The 14,955-nt window shown below is 43.4% G+C and overlaps 1 protein-coding gene across 2 annotated transcripts in view; it reads left to right on the forward strand.

The window, feature by feature from the left end:
- The window catches only part of LOC137437245 (uncharacterized), a 121,478-nt gene that overhangs the window by 68,893 nt on the left and 37,630 nt on the right, over positions 1–14,955 (forward strand). For both annotated transcript variants that reach the window (XM_078766295.1, XM_078766296.1), the window contains exon 6: positions 7,922–8,039. In XM_078766295.1, coding sequence (XP_078622421.1) covers positions 7,922–8,039 — 118 coding nt within the window. The remainder of the gene's footprint in view (positions 1–7,921; positions 8,040–14,955) is intronic.

Here is a 14,955-nt window from a genome sequence, read left to right on the forward strand (position 1 = left end):
TGATCTGGTTTTGAGAACTTTGTGATTTTTCACTATTGAGAGATAGGATAAACAATATAGAGCAGGATATATCAAAAAATTGTCGACGGATTCGGACGAAATTTGGTGGAGTAGTTGGGTGTGTGACAAGGACGAAATAATTAGACTTTGGTGAAGATCGGATCCGGATCTGAATCGGAAATTTTAAAAAGTGATTCTTCATTATTTAGAGATAGAGAAAAAAACGATATATAGCACGATATCTCAAAAATTGTGCACGGATTCGAAGGAAACTTGGTGGACTGGCTGGGTGTGCAACAAGGCCGAATTGATTCAATTTTGGTGAAGATCCGAATCTGGATCCGGACACGAGAATATTTTTTAATTTTTCTTAAGTGATTCTTCACCATCGAGTGATAGGGCTGAAAACTATATATATATATACAGGAATTAAGTTCCTGCGTGGGGCTCAGTGTGAAAAACTCTGTCTCAACATGGGACCTGAACCAAGGGCCTCCATCACTTTTGTGGCGATAGCCCACTGCACTATTGAGACCCTGGATGTGGTGAAGATTTTGGATTTGAAGATTTAAGTGATTCTTCACCATCGAGTGATCGGGCAGAAAGCGATATATACACTACCGGTCAAAAGTTTTAAAACACCTCATTTTTTTCCAGTTTTTTATTGAAATTTACGCAGTTTAATGTCTCAATGTACTCTGAAATTAAGCATCGAGCAAATAAACAATTGGAGATAAAAAAAGAAATCATAGAATCATTTTGTTTAACAAAACTTAATTTAAATTTTTGACTCGGCAAAGTAGCCACTTTTTGCAGATATAACCGCCGAACACACTCGTGGCATTCTTTCAAGAATGGAAATCAAATATTGTTCGGGAAGTTCTTCCCAACACTGTTGCAGAAATTCCCACAAATGGGTTGCACTTGTAGGTTGCTTTGCTTTCACCCTTCTGTCCAATTCATCCCAAACCAGCTCGATGGAGTTTAAGTCTGGAGACTGTGCTGGCTATTCCATGATTTGAAGCCTACCGTCTTGTTCTTTTCGTCGAAGGTAGTTTTGCTCTCCACCGAGTACACGCTCTCCACCGAGTGTCTTAGTTTTGTTTTTTAATGCATTTCACCAATTATTACATCCTGCTGTCTCTGCTAAAATCTCTCCCGAGCTCACCTCCTCTATCCCCACTACTCCCATCACCTTCCTCTCACTCCGTCAAGGTTCACAATTGTCAATTTTTAGAGTGCCAAACACACTATGACAAAGGTCTCCTTGTCTGTTGGGCAAATACATCCCAATGCAAATATTTTGTCACGTGAAACAACACAGGAATCCTGTCATTGCAAAAGGGATTGAATAATGGGGAAATCATATGTAAAACCAGCAATAAATATATCCTCAGGTAAAAAATAAAGAAAGATATTAAATAAATAATTTAAATTTGTAGTTGGTGCTCCTTAGGATATTGTTGACGATGCCAGTCTTCCTGAATATCTGCTGCCAGGTTTTAACCTGGAGCCTTGCCTGCATGGAGTTCACATCTGTGTTGCATTTGGGACCTTCCTGTGACATTTGGGCCATCCATGTCTGCCATCAAAGTCTTATTTCTTTCAAAATCAAAAAGTGTTTTTTTTTTTTTTTTCAATATTATTCATTGCAACCGGATAGAATGTCACACAGAGACATAATGTGATACAAACTGAAAAGAGCTCCAGCTGCCAATCATCCACAATGGTCTATGAGCATAATTGTTTTCATGTATGGTGAGGATTCGAGAAAGTTGTTAGAATGTTCTTTTTGGTTATTTTAGATATTAACACATTTCTGGGAAAGTGTTGTTTTGTTGCCACTCTCTGCTATGCTTTTAGCATCACTTCCTTTGCTTGACCAATAGGGTGAGGGGAGATGACAAAGGCACCAGAGGCAGATGCCAGGAAAGATATCAACTTTCAGAGGTCAAACCGTGATGGACCATTAAAGCCCTCTCTCTCTGGAGACGTATTATTTAACTCGTTTCTCTCTGTCCTGTGGATGTAAAACAAGCATAATGTCAGTGGATATGCCATCCCTCTGGGTTTAAAACGGTTAAAGGTTTGTGCAGCTGTGAGGGGCAGCGGTTCGTGAGCAACACTACCTCTCCAGACCCCAACCCCCCCTTGGTCCCCCCGACCCATCAAAGAGAGGCGACGCGTGCCAGCCATTGGCTGGTCGATGGCAATTCAGGGGTTGGGGAACATAGTACCCTCCGCAAAGTGAGTTTTAAACCGACCACCTCCCATCCCCCAATCTTGCCTTATCCTCGTGCGTGCGAGTTCACTCCGAACTCGGCTATCTGGCCTCTTCCCAATTCTTCATTCTTCAGTCTCTCCCACTTCCCTAATTCTTGAATTCAGCATTATGGGTCGTAGGGATGACTTAAGGCTCGTGTTGATCATCCTTTTGGGCTTCGTTCACTTTCCAGGTAATCCTTCACTTTTCATGCGCGCAAGTAAAGTTGCAGAAATTCAATCAGATTCATTGTTCAGATTATTTACAGGTATTTTAGAAGCAAGCTCGCACACCTTGTTAACATTGTTTATATTCATTGTTATTACTTTGTTTATTAGTCTACAGCCTTCGGCAGTCTTTCACAATCATACTTTTGTTCCTTTTCTTTGTTTCTCCTTTACTCTTGTGATGTCATTCTGCTAAGAGAATGCATTGTTCAGGTGCCATAAGTATCCATAAGTATCCTTATGTCATAAGTATCCTGTCATAAGTATCCAAATTTTTAGCAAAGTATCCTTATTTTGTTTTGATGTGCTTCTTCAACCTTGTGTATTTAGCGAGACATTAAAACGCTGTATTTTCAGCGACAAACTTAGCAACAAGGACATCTTTATGTCGAATGCATAAACTTAACTTCATCTGATAGGTTATTGTATTTTACTGCAACTGGGCCAATTCTGAGTTTGCATTTAGCAAAACAAACATTTAGCAAACCAATTCTGAGTTTGAGCCTGGTGTTGGCTTAGCGGTTAGGGTGCCGGCTTGGGATCCTAGGATCCTGGGTTCGAATCCCGGTCGATCGCTAAATTAACACCAGGTGGGTTGACTCAGCCTGTCATCCTTCCGAGGTCGGCAAATTGAGTAACAGCTTGCTGGGATGAATGATCACGGTGTGTACCCCGGCTATCCTGACAAACTGCATCACTGAAATAAAATCCTGGCTTCAAATCAACTTCCTCAAGCTTAACTGTGATAAATCTGAAATAATCATCATTGGCCCAAAAACGCTCACAAAATCCACCCATAACTTTGCCCTCAACATCGACGGTATCCCAGTATCCACCTCCCCTCACATCCGGAATCTTGGCGTCATCTTTGACCAAACCCTTTCCTTCGACAAATACACTAAACAGATCACAAAGTCAGCCTTCTTTCACCTGAAAAACATTGCCCGTCTCCGCTCATCCCTCTCCTCCACGGCTGCAGAAACCCTCATCCACGCCTTCATCACCTCCCGTCTGGACTACTGCAATAGCCTCCTCTATGGTTCACCCTCAAAAATCACCAATAAACTCCAATACATTCAGAACTCCGCTGCCCGTCTACTCACTCATTCCCGGACCCGTGACCACATCACCCCCGTCCTTTACAAGCTTCACTGGCTCCCCATCCCCCAGAGAATCCAGTACAAAATCCTCCTCTTGACATACAAAGCCCTCCATAACCTGGCCCCATCCTACCTGGCTGACCTCCTCTCCAGACACACTCCCACCCGCAACCTCCGCTCTGCTGGTACCAACCTCCTGACCCCCTCCATCCGGACCAAATTCAGATCCTGGGGGGACAGGGCCTTCTCCATCGCTGCTCCCACCCTCTGGAACTCACTACCTCACACCATCAGAGACTCCTCCTCACTCACCACATTCAAAACATCACTAAAGACCCACCTGTTCAACGCTGCATTCAACATTCAACCCACAGCATTTAACCCCTGACTATCTCTTCTCCTTCTCCCTCCTTTTGCTTTAAATATTTCCCTATTGATTCTTGTCTTTTTGCAATTGTTGTTTTCATGTATTGTTATGCATTATGTTTTCCACTCTGTCAAAGCGCCTTTGGGCTTCTGGAAAACGCTATACAAAATAAATGAATTATTATTATATTATTATAGAATAGGTACACCGTATCCCTGCACAGAGGTGACCAAGGGTTGGCGTCAGGAATGGCATGCGGCCATAAAAACATTGCCTCAAACAGGGAACCATGATTGTAATGGGGCCCGCAAAGCTAACCCCCGCTCTAGTGGGGAAAATGGCCTTAAAAATGATCATTCATTCATATCATTCATTTAGCCACCACTTAGCCATCCTGTTTATCCACCAATATCCTTAAGTTGCATTTAGCTGTATAATTTGGTAATATTAATTTGCATTTAGCCACCACTTAGCCATCCTGTTTAGCCACCACTATCCTTAAATTGCATTTCGCTGTATAATTTGGTAACATTTAATTTACATTTAGTCACCACTTAGCCATCCTGTTTATCCACCACTATCCTTAAGTTGCATTTAGCTGTATAATTTGGTAATATTTAATTTACATTTAGCCACCACTTAGCCATCCTGTTTATCCACCACTCTCCTTAAATTGCATTCAGCTGTATAATTTGGTAATATTTAATTTACATTTAGCCACCACTTAGCCATCCTGTTTATCCACCACTATCCTTAAATTGCATTTCGCTGTATAATTTGGTAACATTTAATTTACATTTAGCCACCACTTAGCCATCCTGTTTAGCCACCACTATCCTTAAATTGCATTTCGCTGTATAATTTGGTAATATTTAATTTACATTTAGCCACCACTTAGCCATCCTGTTTATCCACCACTATCCTTAAGTTGCATTTAGCTGTATAATTTGGTAATATTAATTTGCATTTAGCCACCACTTAGCCATCCTGTTTATCCACCACTATCCTTAAATTGCATTTCGCTGTATAATTTGGTAACATTTAATTTACATTTAGCCACCACTTAGCCATCCTGTTTATCCACCACTATCCTTAAGTTGCATTTAGCTGTATAATTTGGTAATATTTAATTTACATTTAGCCACCACTTAGCCATCCTGTTTAGCCACCACTATCCTTAAATTGCATTTCGCTGTATAATTTGGTGACATTTAATTTACATTTAGCCACCACTTAGCCATCCTGTTTATCCACCACTATCCTTAAATTGCATTCAGCTGTATAATTTGGTAATATTTAATTTACATTTAGCCACCACTTAGCCATCCTGTTTATCCACCACTATCCTTAAATTGCATTCAGCTGTATAATTTGGTAATATTTAATTTACATTTAGCCACCACTTAGCCATCCTGTTTATCCACCACTATCCTTAAATTGCATTTCGCTGTATAATTTGGTAATATTTAATTTACATTTAGCCACCACTTAGCCATCCTGTTTAGCCACCACTATCCTTAAATTGCATTTCGCTGTATAATTTGGTGACATTTAATTTACATTTAGCCACCACTTAGCCATCCTGTTTATCCACCACTATCCTTAAGTTGCATTTAGCTGTATAATTTGGTAATATTTAATTTGCATTTAGCCACCACTTAGCCATCCTGTTTAGCCACCACTATCCTTAAATTGCATTCAGCTGTATAATTTGGTAATATTTAATTTACATTTAGCCACCACTTAGCCATCCTGTTTATCCACCACTATCCTTAAATTGCATTTCGCTGTATAATTTGGTAATATTTAATTTACATTTAGCCACCACTTAGCCATCCTGTTTAGCCACCACTATCCTTAAATTGCATTTCGCTGTATAATTTGGTGACATTTAATTTACATTTAGCCACCACTTAGCCATCCTGTTTATCCACCACTATCCTTAAGTTGCATTTAGCTGTATAATTTGGTAATATTTAATTTGCATTTAGCCACCACTTAGCCATCCTGTTTAGCCACCACTATCCTTAAATTGCATTTCGCTGTATAATTTGGTAATATTTAATTTGCATTTAGCCACCACTTAGCCATCCTGTTTAGCCACCACTATCCTTAAATTGCATTCAGCTGTATAATTTGGTAATATTTAATTTGCATTTAGCCACCACTTAGCCATCCTGTTTATCCACCACTATCCTTAAATTGCATTTCGCTGTATAATTTGGTAATATTTAATTTACATTCAGCTGTATCACTGAACTATTCTTCCCTGTTGTCTGTAAGAGTGTTCATGTTCTCAACATTACTCACGATTGTCGATGCGGAGGATACACAACAATAATTGCTGTTGCTTTGTCCGAAAACGCAATTGTACCTCGACAATTGGAATGGAATATTGGACAAAAAGACTTTCAATCGATGTAATTATTGTTGAACTTGTTCTGCCTATTATTACGAAAAGGATGAGTGATTTTGAAGAAAGTCACCATGAAATCAGATATCGATTTTGGCAGAGGATTAACCAAACGTTGAGTGCTTCATACTTACATGCTGACGTAATTACTCATCTTGTGGGTCAACATTATGGGTTAATTAATTTGGTCAATTCAAAACAACACCATAAGCCGAATTATATATTGGCCAAAATTATTATTATCCTATTTATGATTTTATTAATTTGGGGGTTCTACAGGGGGGGGTTGAAAAAATAGATATTTGCTCTTTTCTCCAACACTACACACACAATTTTGATGAAACTTGGCCACAAGCTGCATAGCTGTTGCCTAACGAAGGTGTACTGACCGCATCAAAATCTGCGCTCAATAAGGGGATATACGGAGGGTGGGGGTGTTTGACCCCCTTCCAAATTAGGTATTTGCTCTTTTCTCCGAAACTACACACACGATTTTGATGAAACCTCTCCACAAGCTACATAGCTGTTGCCTAACGAAGTTGTACTGACCGCATCAAATTCTGCGCTCATTGAGGGGATCTACGGGGGTGTGGGGAATTTGAGCTCCTCAAATTAGGTATTTGCTCTCTTCTCCGAAACTAGGCACATGATGTTGATGAAACTTGGCCATTAGCTGCATATCTGATATCTAAGCAAGGTGTATTTACTGCATCAAAATCTGCACTCATTTTGGGGATCTATGGGAGGTGGGGGGATTTTGACCCTCCCCCCTTCTCCACCCCTCCCCCAAAAATAGGTATTTGCTCTCTTCTCTGAAACTAAACACACAATGTTGATGAAACTTGGCCATTAGCTACATAGCTGATGCATAAGGACGGTGTATTGACTGCATCAACATCTGCACTCATTTTGGGGGTTCACGGTGGGGGCAGAGTTAAACTCCCTCCCCCTCCCCCAAAATATGTATTTGCTCTCTTCTCCGAAACTACACACACTATTGATTTCATTGAAACTTAATCACAACCTTCATCCTCCATGATGTACCTAAGTTTGTTGACGGAATTTTAAAAATCGGGTTCTGGGGGGGGGGGGGGGTTCACGGTGGGGGCAGAGTTAAATTATTAATCAACATCAACAGGGTTAGGTAGACCCCTCCCCCCTCTCCAAAATAGGTATTTCCTCTCTTCGCTGAGACTACACTTACAATAATTTCGACGAAACTTGTCCACAATCATCACCCGTGATGTACCAAAGTTTGTTCACGGCATTAAAAATATCAGGATCTAAGTGGGTCTAAGTAAAGGGGGATTTGAGAGGCTATTGCTCCTGATCCAGGTGAGCTTCAGGACCCACGGTCCTATTTTTCGACCTCATTATGAGTACAATATTTAAATGTAAAGAATGTAGTACCAATTCACTGCAACCCTAGATTCTTTGACTCCTAAACACCCTTTAAAAACAATGTGTGGATGGCTAAAATTACTCATAAGAAACTTGAGAAACATCTTTGGTTAAATTAATTTCGTGTTTTGTCCCCTGGTTCTGAAATAGCCTCGGCGGAGGACACAGTGGAAAGGTGCTGCGAGGCTGGACTAACCTGGGCCTCAGAGACCGGTCGGTGTTCTGATTTACCTCTGCTGGAAGGTGCTGAAGAGGATCAAGGATGCAGGTAACATCGTTTTCTCATCAAGCAAAAATTCAACAACAACCAGTGTTACCTGTCCTTCCCCCACCCCTGCCCCCCTTTCAGCCCCCTTAAACTCTTCAAAGGTATTCTAAAAAATCTTTAAATTCTAAATAAATAATAATAATAATAATTAAATTTGAAATTAATATTTAATAAGATGATTATTATTATTAATTATAATTAATTAATTTATTATTATTATTTATTTATTATTATTATTATTAATAATAATGAATATATTAAATTAATAATTAATTTATTATTATATTATGATTATATTAATATATTATAATATTAATATTAATGATTAATATATTAATAATTATTATTATATTATTAAATGATTTAATTATTAGTTATTAATATTATAATTATTTATAATTTATTATATTATCTATTAATATTATTATTAATTAATATTAATATATAATATTAATATTATATTAATATTATAACATCATATTTATTATTGTTATTATTATGTAATAATATTATATATTATTATTATATTATAATTAATTTATTATAATTATAATTATTATATTATATATTAATATTATTATAATAATATACAGTATATCATTATATCTTATTATAATAATATTATTATATCATTATTGATTATTATTAAATATTATTAATTAGATTATTATTATTTAATAAGATTAAATTATGAAGATTTTATTAATTTTATAATCTTAAAAAATAATTCTTCTTTAAAGGTATTTACGAGGTATACCCCCTTCAAGTCTTAATAAATGGCACAAAAGGAACTTTCATTTTGCAGTTAATCACAACCTTCATCCTCCATGATGTACCTAAGTTTGTTGATGGAATTTGAAAGATGAACTTTCATCGACAACCCAACGCAACCAACGCAACAACTGACCACCACCACGCAACCAACTCCACTCTACAACGTCCTTGCGCGCGCGCCTTTATAGCGCCTCCGGTGATTAAGCCGCCGGCCTTCAGGACACGCCCATCGGTGTGCTCACCTCGGCCAGGTTGGTCGCGCGACCCTCTGGCTCCGCCCTTGATGACGACGGGCGGGCACGCCTTTCTTCCCCGACCCGAGCACATGTTCAATGGTGGTTTTGGAGGGGATGTAATTGGCAAATTGAGGCTTGGCCATGACGAAAGGGGATCTACTCTTATTTAATGCAGTGCAATGGAGTGTCATCTTAATGGAAAACAAGGCCTTACCCTATTACACATAATAAAGATATATCTATCAACCAGGGGGGAAATCTATGATTGGCTGACGTGTATGCTTTATGGACTAATTACGGGAACGCCCTTTGACCTTTATACAACACTGGAGGCAGGAGGCTTCAGAATAAGCAATAATTCATAACAATTTACAATACAATACAACACAATTTAAAAAATACAATCCTCATATCCGCAACACTGCACCCTCCTCCTCTTAGGCACGTCCCGGGCCTATAACTTTAGCTTGGTGTGACACGTAGGTGTAGTTCCCGCTACTTTTAACCTGACCCTGAGTGCGACAGTTTTAAAACATAAATAAATATGTCCCGCTGCTCCATTGCACCCTACCTAACAGACTCACGCCCACAGCTAACCGAATTGCGGAATGGTCTTCAAACTATACATTTACGGTGGGGAGCATTATTTACAATGACGCTATTTTATTTACAAACGCAACCCAGGACCTGTGATTGTTCTTTCTGGGGGGGAGACAGTCTGCTCTGCATCAATGCACCATGAAAGCACCCATAAACGCACCAACACACCCTCAAGCACCAATCGGTGCACAGTCATCACTGTTCATCAATAAAAATAAAAACAACAACCCCTAACCCTGCAGGTGGTCTCTTGCTCTTCGGCTCCCTCTGCTGGCTATTATTATTTTCCTGGTGTTGTCATCTTCCCTTGCTGGCGGCCTATTTGCACTATTAAAATGCACCCAACGTGTCCATGTCTATTTATTTTATTTATGGCCCACAGGGCCGACTAGTGTGGTTCACCTATGGGGCATCGGTGCCCTGTGATCAAGGTCCGCCAGCAAGATTTCGGGCCTTCATGGCCGGTTCCAGCAGAGGGGCCATGCCCCAACCCATGGGGTCCATAAGTGGTGCTCGGCCACAGACATGTGGTCCATAATGTGGTGCATTGATGCAGACAGCTAGTTCTGGGAGTTCTGGGCGCACAATGGCGGACTCACGCACGTTCCCCACCGCGCCCAGTGGCGCACAGGTCCTCATGTGGGAGACAAAGGGGGGGAGAGACAGATGAGCGAGGGGTAAGGTCACAAGGGTACACATCAAACAAGGCAATGCAAGGTGAAGTGCGTACGGAGAGCGAAGTGAGAAAGCTCATCCCTACCGTACGTCACCCCCCCTGTCACCTACACTACCCTTGCCCTTACCCCATATGTACAACAATCTACACATTTACAAATTCGTCGCTACTGTCACGTCTTCCCCATATTTCCCCTATACCAAATTCGTCTCCACAATCCCTCTATCCAAAATTTGCCATCACCCAATTCATCATCAATCCTCATAAGGAGGAAGAGATGGAACAACCAGCACAATGTCACACCCAAGTCATGATGCGTCTCACATTCCAAACATTTGCATCATAAAAATAATAAAACAACCTGGCATGGTGTGGAGGTACGTCATCTCAGGTGAGTGGATGCAGATGGTGCGAGGAGACTTCAATCCGAACTATCCTCTAAATGACTTTAACACACTTTACACTACCCGGGGTCTTTCCCTGCTAATCCATTGGCCATCTTACACTATGGGTTCTAAAAACCAATTCCCATTGACCAAACTGTGGTGCTTCTCAATTTGGGGTCTCACTCCCCCGATGCAACTCCCTGTGCCCTTGCACAATTTCAGGACTGGGGCGTGTAGCTCTCGCAGCAGGTCTACCCACCTGCACACCTCCACCACTGCAGTTGCCACCCGAGCTTACCTAGCTCCTCACCCTAACCTAACTAACTGGGGAAGGCCCCTCCTGGCTCTGTCACCCCTTGGTGCCCTCTGGCACTGGGCTACCCGGGTCCGTCCTCCGGATCCTCGGGCCCCATCCACAACAACTCTACCGGCTCCCAGAGCCCACCTGCGGCCTCACCTGGCCGACATCCTCACAGTGGTGGAGTGCCCAAACCAACTACACACACTAACAGGCTACACGCCCAGCCATTTCCACAACACTAATGCACCCATCCAAATACCATTCTTTCACCCGCACCACAGATGCCAATATCCAACCACAATTTACCTGTACCCTCTACCTAACACTTACACTACCCGCCCCGGGTATTCGTGATGGGGGTCCACTCTTCCCCCATTCACACCTTTGCACCATCCACTCCACTCCATAGTTTCCACCATACTCACTCCACGACCATCCATTCCAATACTCCATATAATCCACACTACCATTTATTCCATACACCTGTTCTTCATACACCTGTTGTTGCACACCTGTGCAATCACACCTGGTGCCACCTGCACCCTCCTTCCTTCCTGGACCATTTGGTCAACACAACGCACATCACCATCACTCACTCACACACTGCTCCATCCACCTGCTCAGTTGCACACCTGTGCAATCTCACTACAACTCACACTCATTTACTCATACCCTGCTCAATACATTTGAATACACCTCCAACACTCACACGGCATCATCTGAACTACCTGGTGCCCTGCTAACTTAGTGCTCCCCGTCTTCCCTTTAAACTAAGCACATACCACGTCATTATCATCCAAACTAATCTACCTGCGTCCCCACTACCGGTATCGTTGTCACTACCTAACCTTACCGTTACCTAAGGTCATCTTCTAGGTCCCTACACATTATCCAAACCCTCCCTCGGCGAGCTTACACTGCCATAAACCCCATAAAACTAGTGCTCCTTTGCCCCCGTTTGTGAGAGATGGCAGAGTTACCATCCCATCACAGCGGGTATCTCCCACTACCAATTTTGCACACCAAATTTCAGCCAATCAAAAATTTGCCAATCACTACCCATCATCTGCCAATCATTACTGCCAATCCTTTGCCAATCATCAAATTTTGTTTTCCTAATTTTGGGTCCAAACCACTATTCTCATCAGTCTTCTCACTAGTGCCTCTCAGTGCGCCAATTCACCTCTAAAGCTCGGCTTCGTAAAGCCGAGCAATGAATGCGGGTTGCTTGGTGCCGGCGGCTGGATACGTCCGGCATTCGGTGCAGGGAAGGAGGTTTACCTGGGCCGAGATCCCACGCACCACCTCGGCACGGAGCCATCCAATGGCCCGATCTCGACCTGCCGGAACGCCTCAACAAAAAGGGGTCGCCATGACGACCCTTCCTATCGGGCTGCCCGCTCCGCCTAGTGGAGCACGGACGCGGCCGTTCAAAGCGCGGCCCGGCGTGGATCGCGTACGGCGGTTCTTTCGAAACTGCCGTGGTTCGGATCCCCGCTGGTCCTCGCGGCACGCGAAGCTGCTCGGCGCGCACCGAGGGCCCGATTCGGCTATAAATCGCTCTAACCACTAACCCGGTTACCGTCGATGCCTCACCTGCATGCTCACACGCATACGCTACCCCTTTCACCCTCACCGAGCTCGGTGCACCAACGCCGCCCGTACACCCCGCGTACTTCGTTATTGTACTCGTTCTTTCGCTCACTGACTTGGTCACACACCTGACCACCGCACACCTTTGCACACACTCGTCGTTCGCACACCTCACCAACACACCTCTTCGCGCCCCCTCCTCGGTCACCTCCTCTGTGACAATCACAGGTGTGCTCTCACTCACACACCCAACCACGTGCCTTACTACCAGTTCCAGCGTGCATTCCCATACGCGCTCTACCATTCCAGGTGTGCATCCCTCCATTCCAGGTGTGCATCCCTCCATTCCAGGTGTACATCCTCTCTCACCTGCCACAACCAACTTACGCTCCGTGTCACTCTTACTACTTTTACCACCACACTCGGTCGCGCATTCACCCTCACTCTTAACCGCGCACTCTGTCCTCATGCCCCCGTCCATTACACACCTTTCTCGCGCACACTCTTGCGCACACTCTCCCGTTACACCCTCTGTAACACTCACCACAGGCGTGCATTCTCCCTTACTCTTGACAGCGCACTCTTTCCCCATGCACCCGTCCGTTACACACCTTTCTCGCGCATCCTCTTGCGCACACTCTCTCGTTACTCCCTCCGTAACACTCACCACAGGTGTACACTCTCTCGTTACATCCTCTGTAACACTCCTCACTACGCGCTTCCATGTGCTCCCTCGCACACGCGCTACGACCAACTCACTCTCGACAGCACACTCACTCCTCGGCGCACACTTTTTCCTCACACACCCCAGAGTCAGACATTCTCGCACACCTCCTCCTTCGCACACCGGACCTGTCGCACACTTCACCAACGGCCTCTCACGAACACCCGGATCCAAATCAACCCCCAAGCCGACTGAAGCTCCCCTCACATCATATGCATTTCCGTTTATATCGCCACTCACCTTGGCACCTCGTCTCCGCACCTCCTTCGCCACCTGCAAACTCTTTATTTGGTTTGCGAGCACATCATCACGAGTTGAGCACCGACCTTGCACATATTCCATCACCTCCTCCTGTATTTTTCTCTTAGTTTCTGTCCGTCTCTTCTTAATTTCACTCACCTCCTCTTCCACTTCCTCTAATTTTTCCTTTACCTCCTTCATTTCCCGGTGCGTCTCCTCTATCTCTTCCTCTAACGCTACCTTGACCATCTCTATATGCGTCCTCACCTCCCGGTCCTTCGTCTCCATTACTTCTGTCACCTCGTCCAACCTCGTTGTCAGTCCCTCACGTACCATCTGACATTCCCTCTGTGTCACTATTAATTCATTTTTAATGTCCTTTTGTGTCGCTTTTAACCCCCCGATTACTGCAGTATTCTTTTCTACTTGATCCACTAGTTCTTTTTGTCCCATTGTCAGCTGTTCTACTCCCCTCGTCAGACCCTCTATGCCCCCCTGTAACCTAGCCGTATTATTCCTCACCTCTTTCTCCATATGCTTCTCACCTCGCTTTACCTCCTCGCGTACCCCCGAGACCTCCTCACTTACACCTCGTCGTATCTCCTCTTTCATCTCCTCCATCTCTTTTGTAGATGCCACCCTCATCTGTCCCAATTCATCCCTCTGAGCATCCAATTTACCTTCTAACCCGATTTTCACCTCCTCTATCTGGTTCCCCATCCGTTTGATTTCCCGGGCGGATTGCTCCCCTACTTCCCGCAATTTGTCGTTCATTGTGTTTTCTAACCCCCTTAACCCATTTTTCACCCCTTCTATCCCATTGTCTAACCCCTCAAATTTCTTGTCTAACCCCTCAAATTTCTTGTCTAACCCCTCAAATTTCTTGTCTAACCCCCCGATTTGATTTCCTAGTCGCTCCCCCATTCTGTTTTCCATTTTCTCACTATCAGCCCTCGCTTCGTCCCTCATTTCTTTCATTTCTCTGCTTCTTTTTTCGTTGTCGCACTTCGACTCCGCCATATATTCGCCGAACCGTGCCATGAACTGCTGCATGTCAAACGGCTGCATGTTAAAGCCCGCTGATACAGCGGGCTCGGCTACCGCGCGCTCTTACAAGGCGCCATTTTGCACCTCTCCAACCACGTGCGCGAGGGCTCCATTTTGCGCGCCTGAAACCCCCTCAACCACATTGCCATTGTTCTCCTCCTCCCTTTCCTCCACATACATTTCCCCGAGGTCCTGGGTCGATTCTACCCCATCTATCTCTCCCACCGGCATCCGATCGCCTTGATTGTCCATGGCACGACTCAATTTGGGATTTAAAAAACAAATTTCGGCCGCTCTAAATTTTAACCAAATTTTTTTCTTTTAGACGTTTTAAAAATT

Source organism: Myxine glutinosa, chromosome 12, assembly GCF_964187855.1.
Source record: "Myxine glutinosa chromosome 12, kmMyxGlut1.1, whole genome shotgun sequence".
Lineage (NCBI taxonomy): Eukaryota > Metazoa > Chordata > Myxini > Myxiniformes > Myxinidae > Myxine > Myxine glutinosa.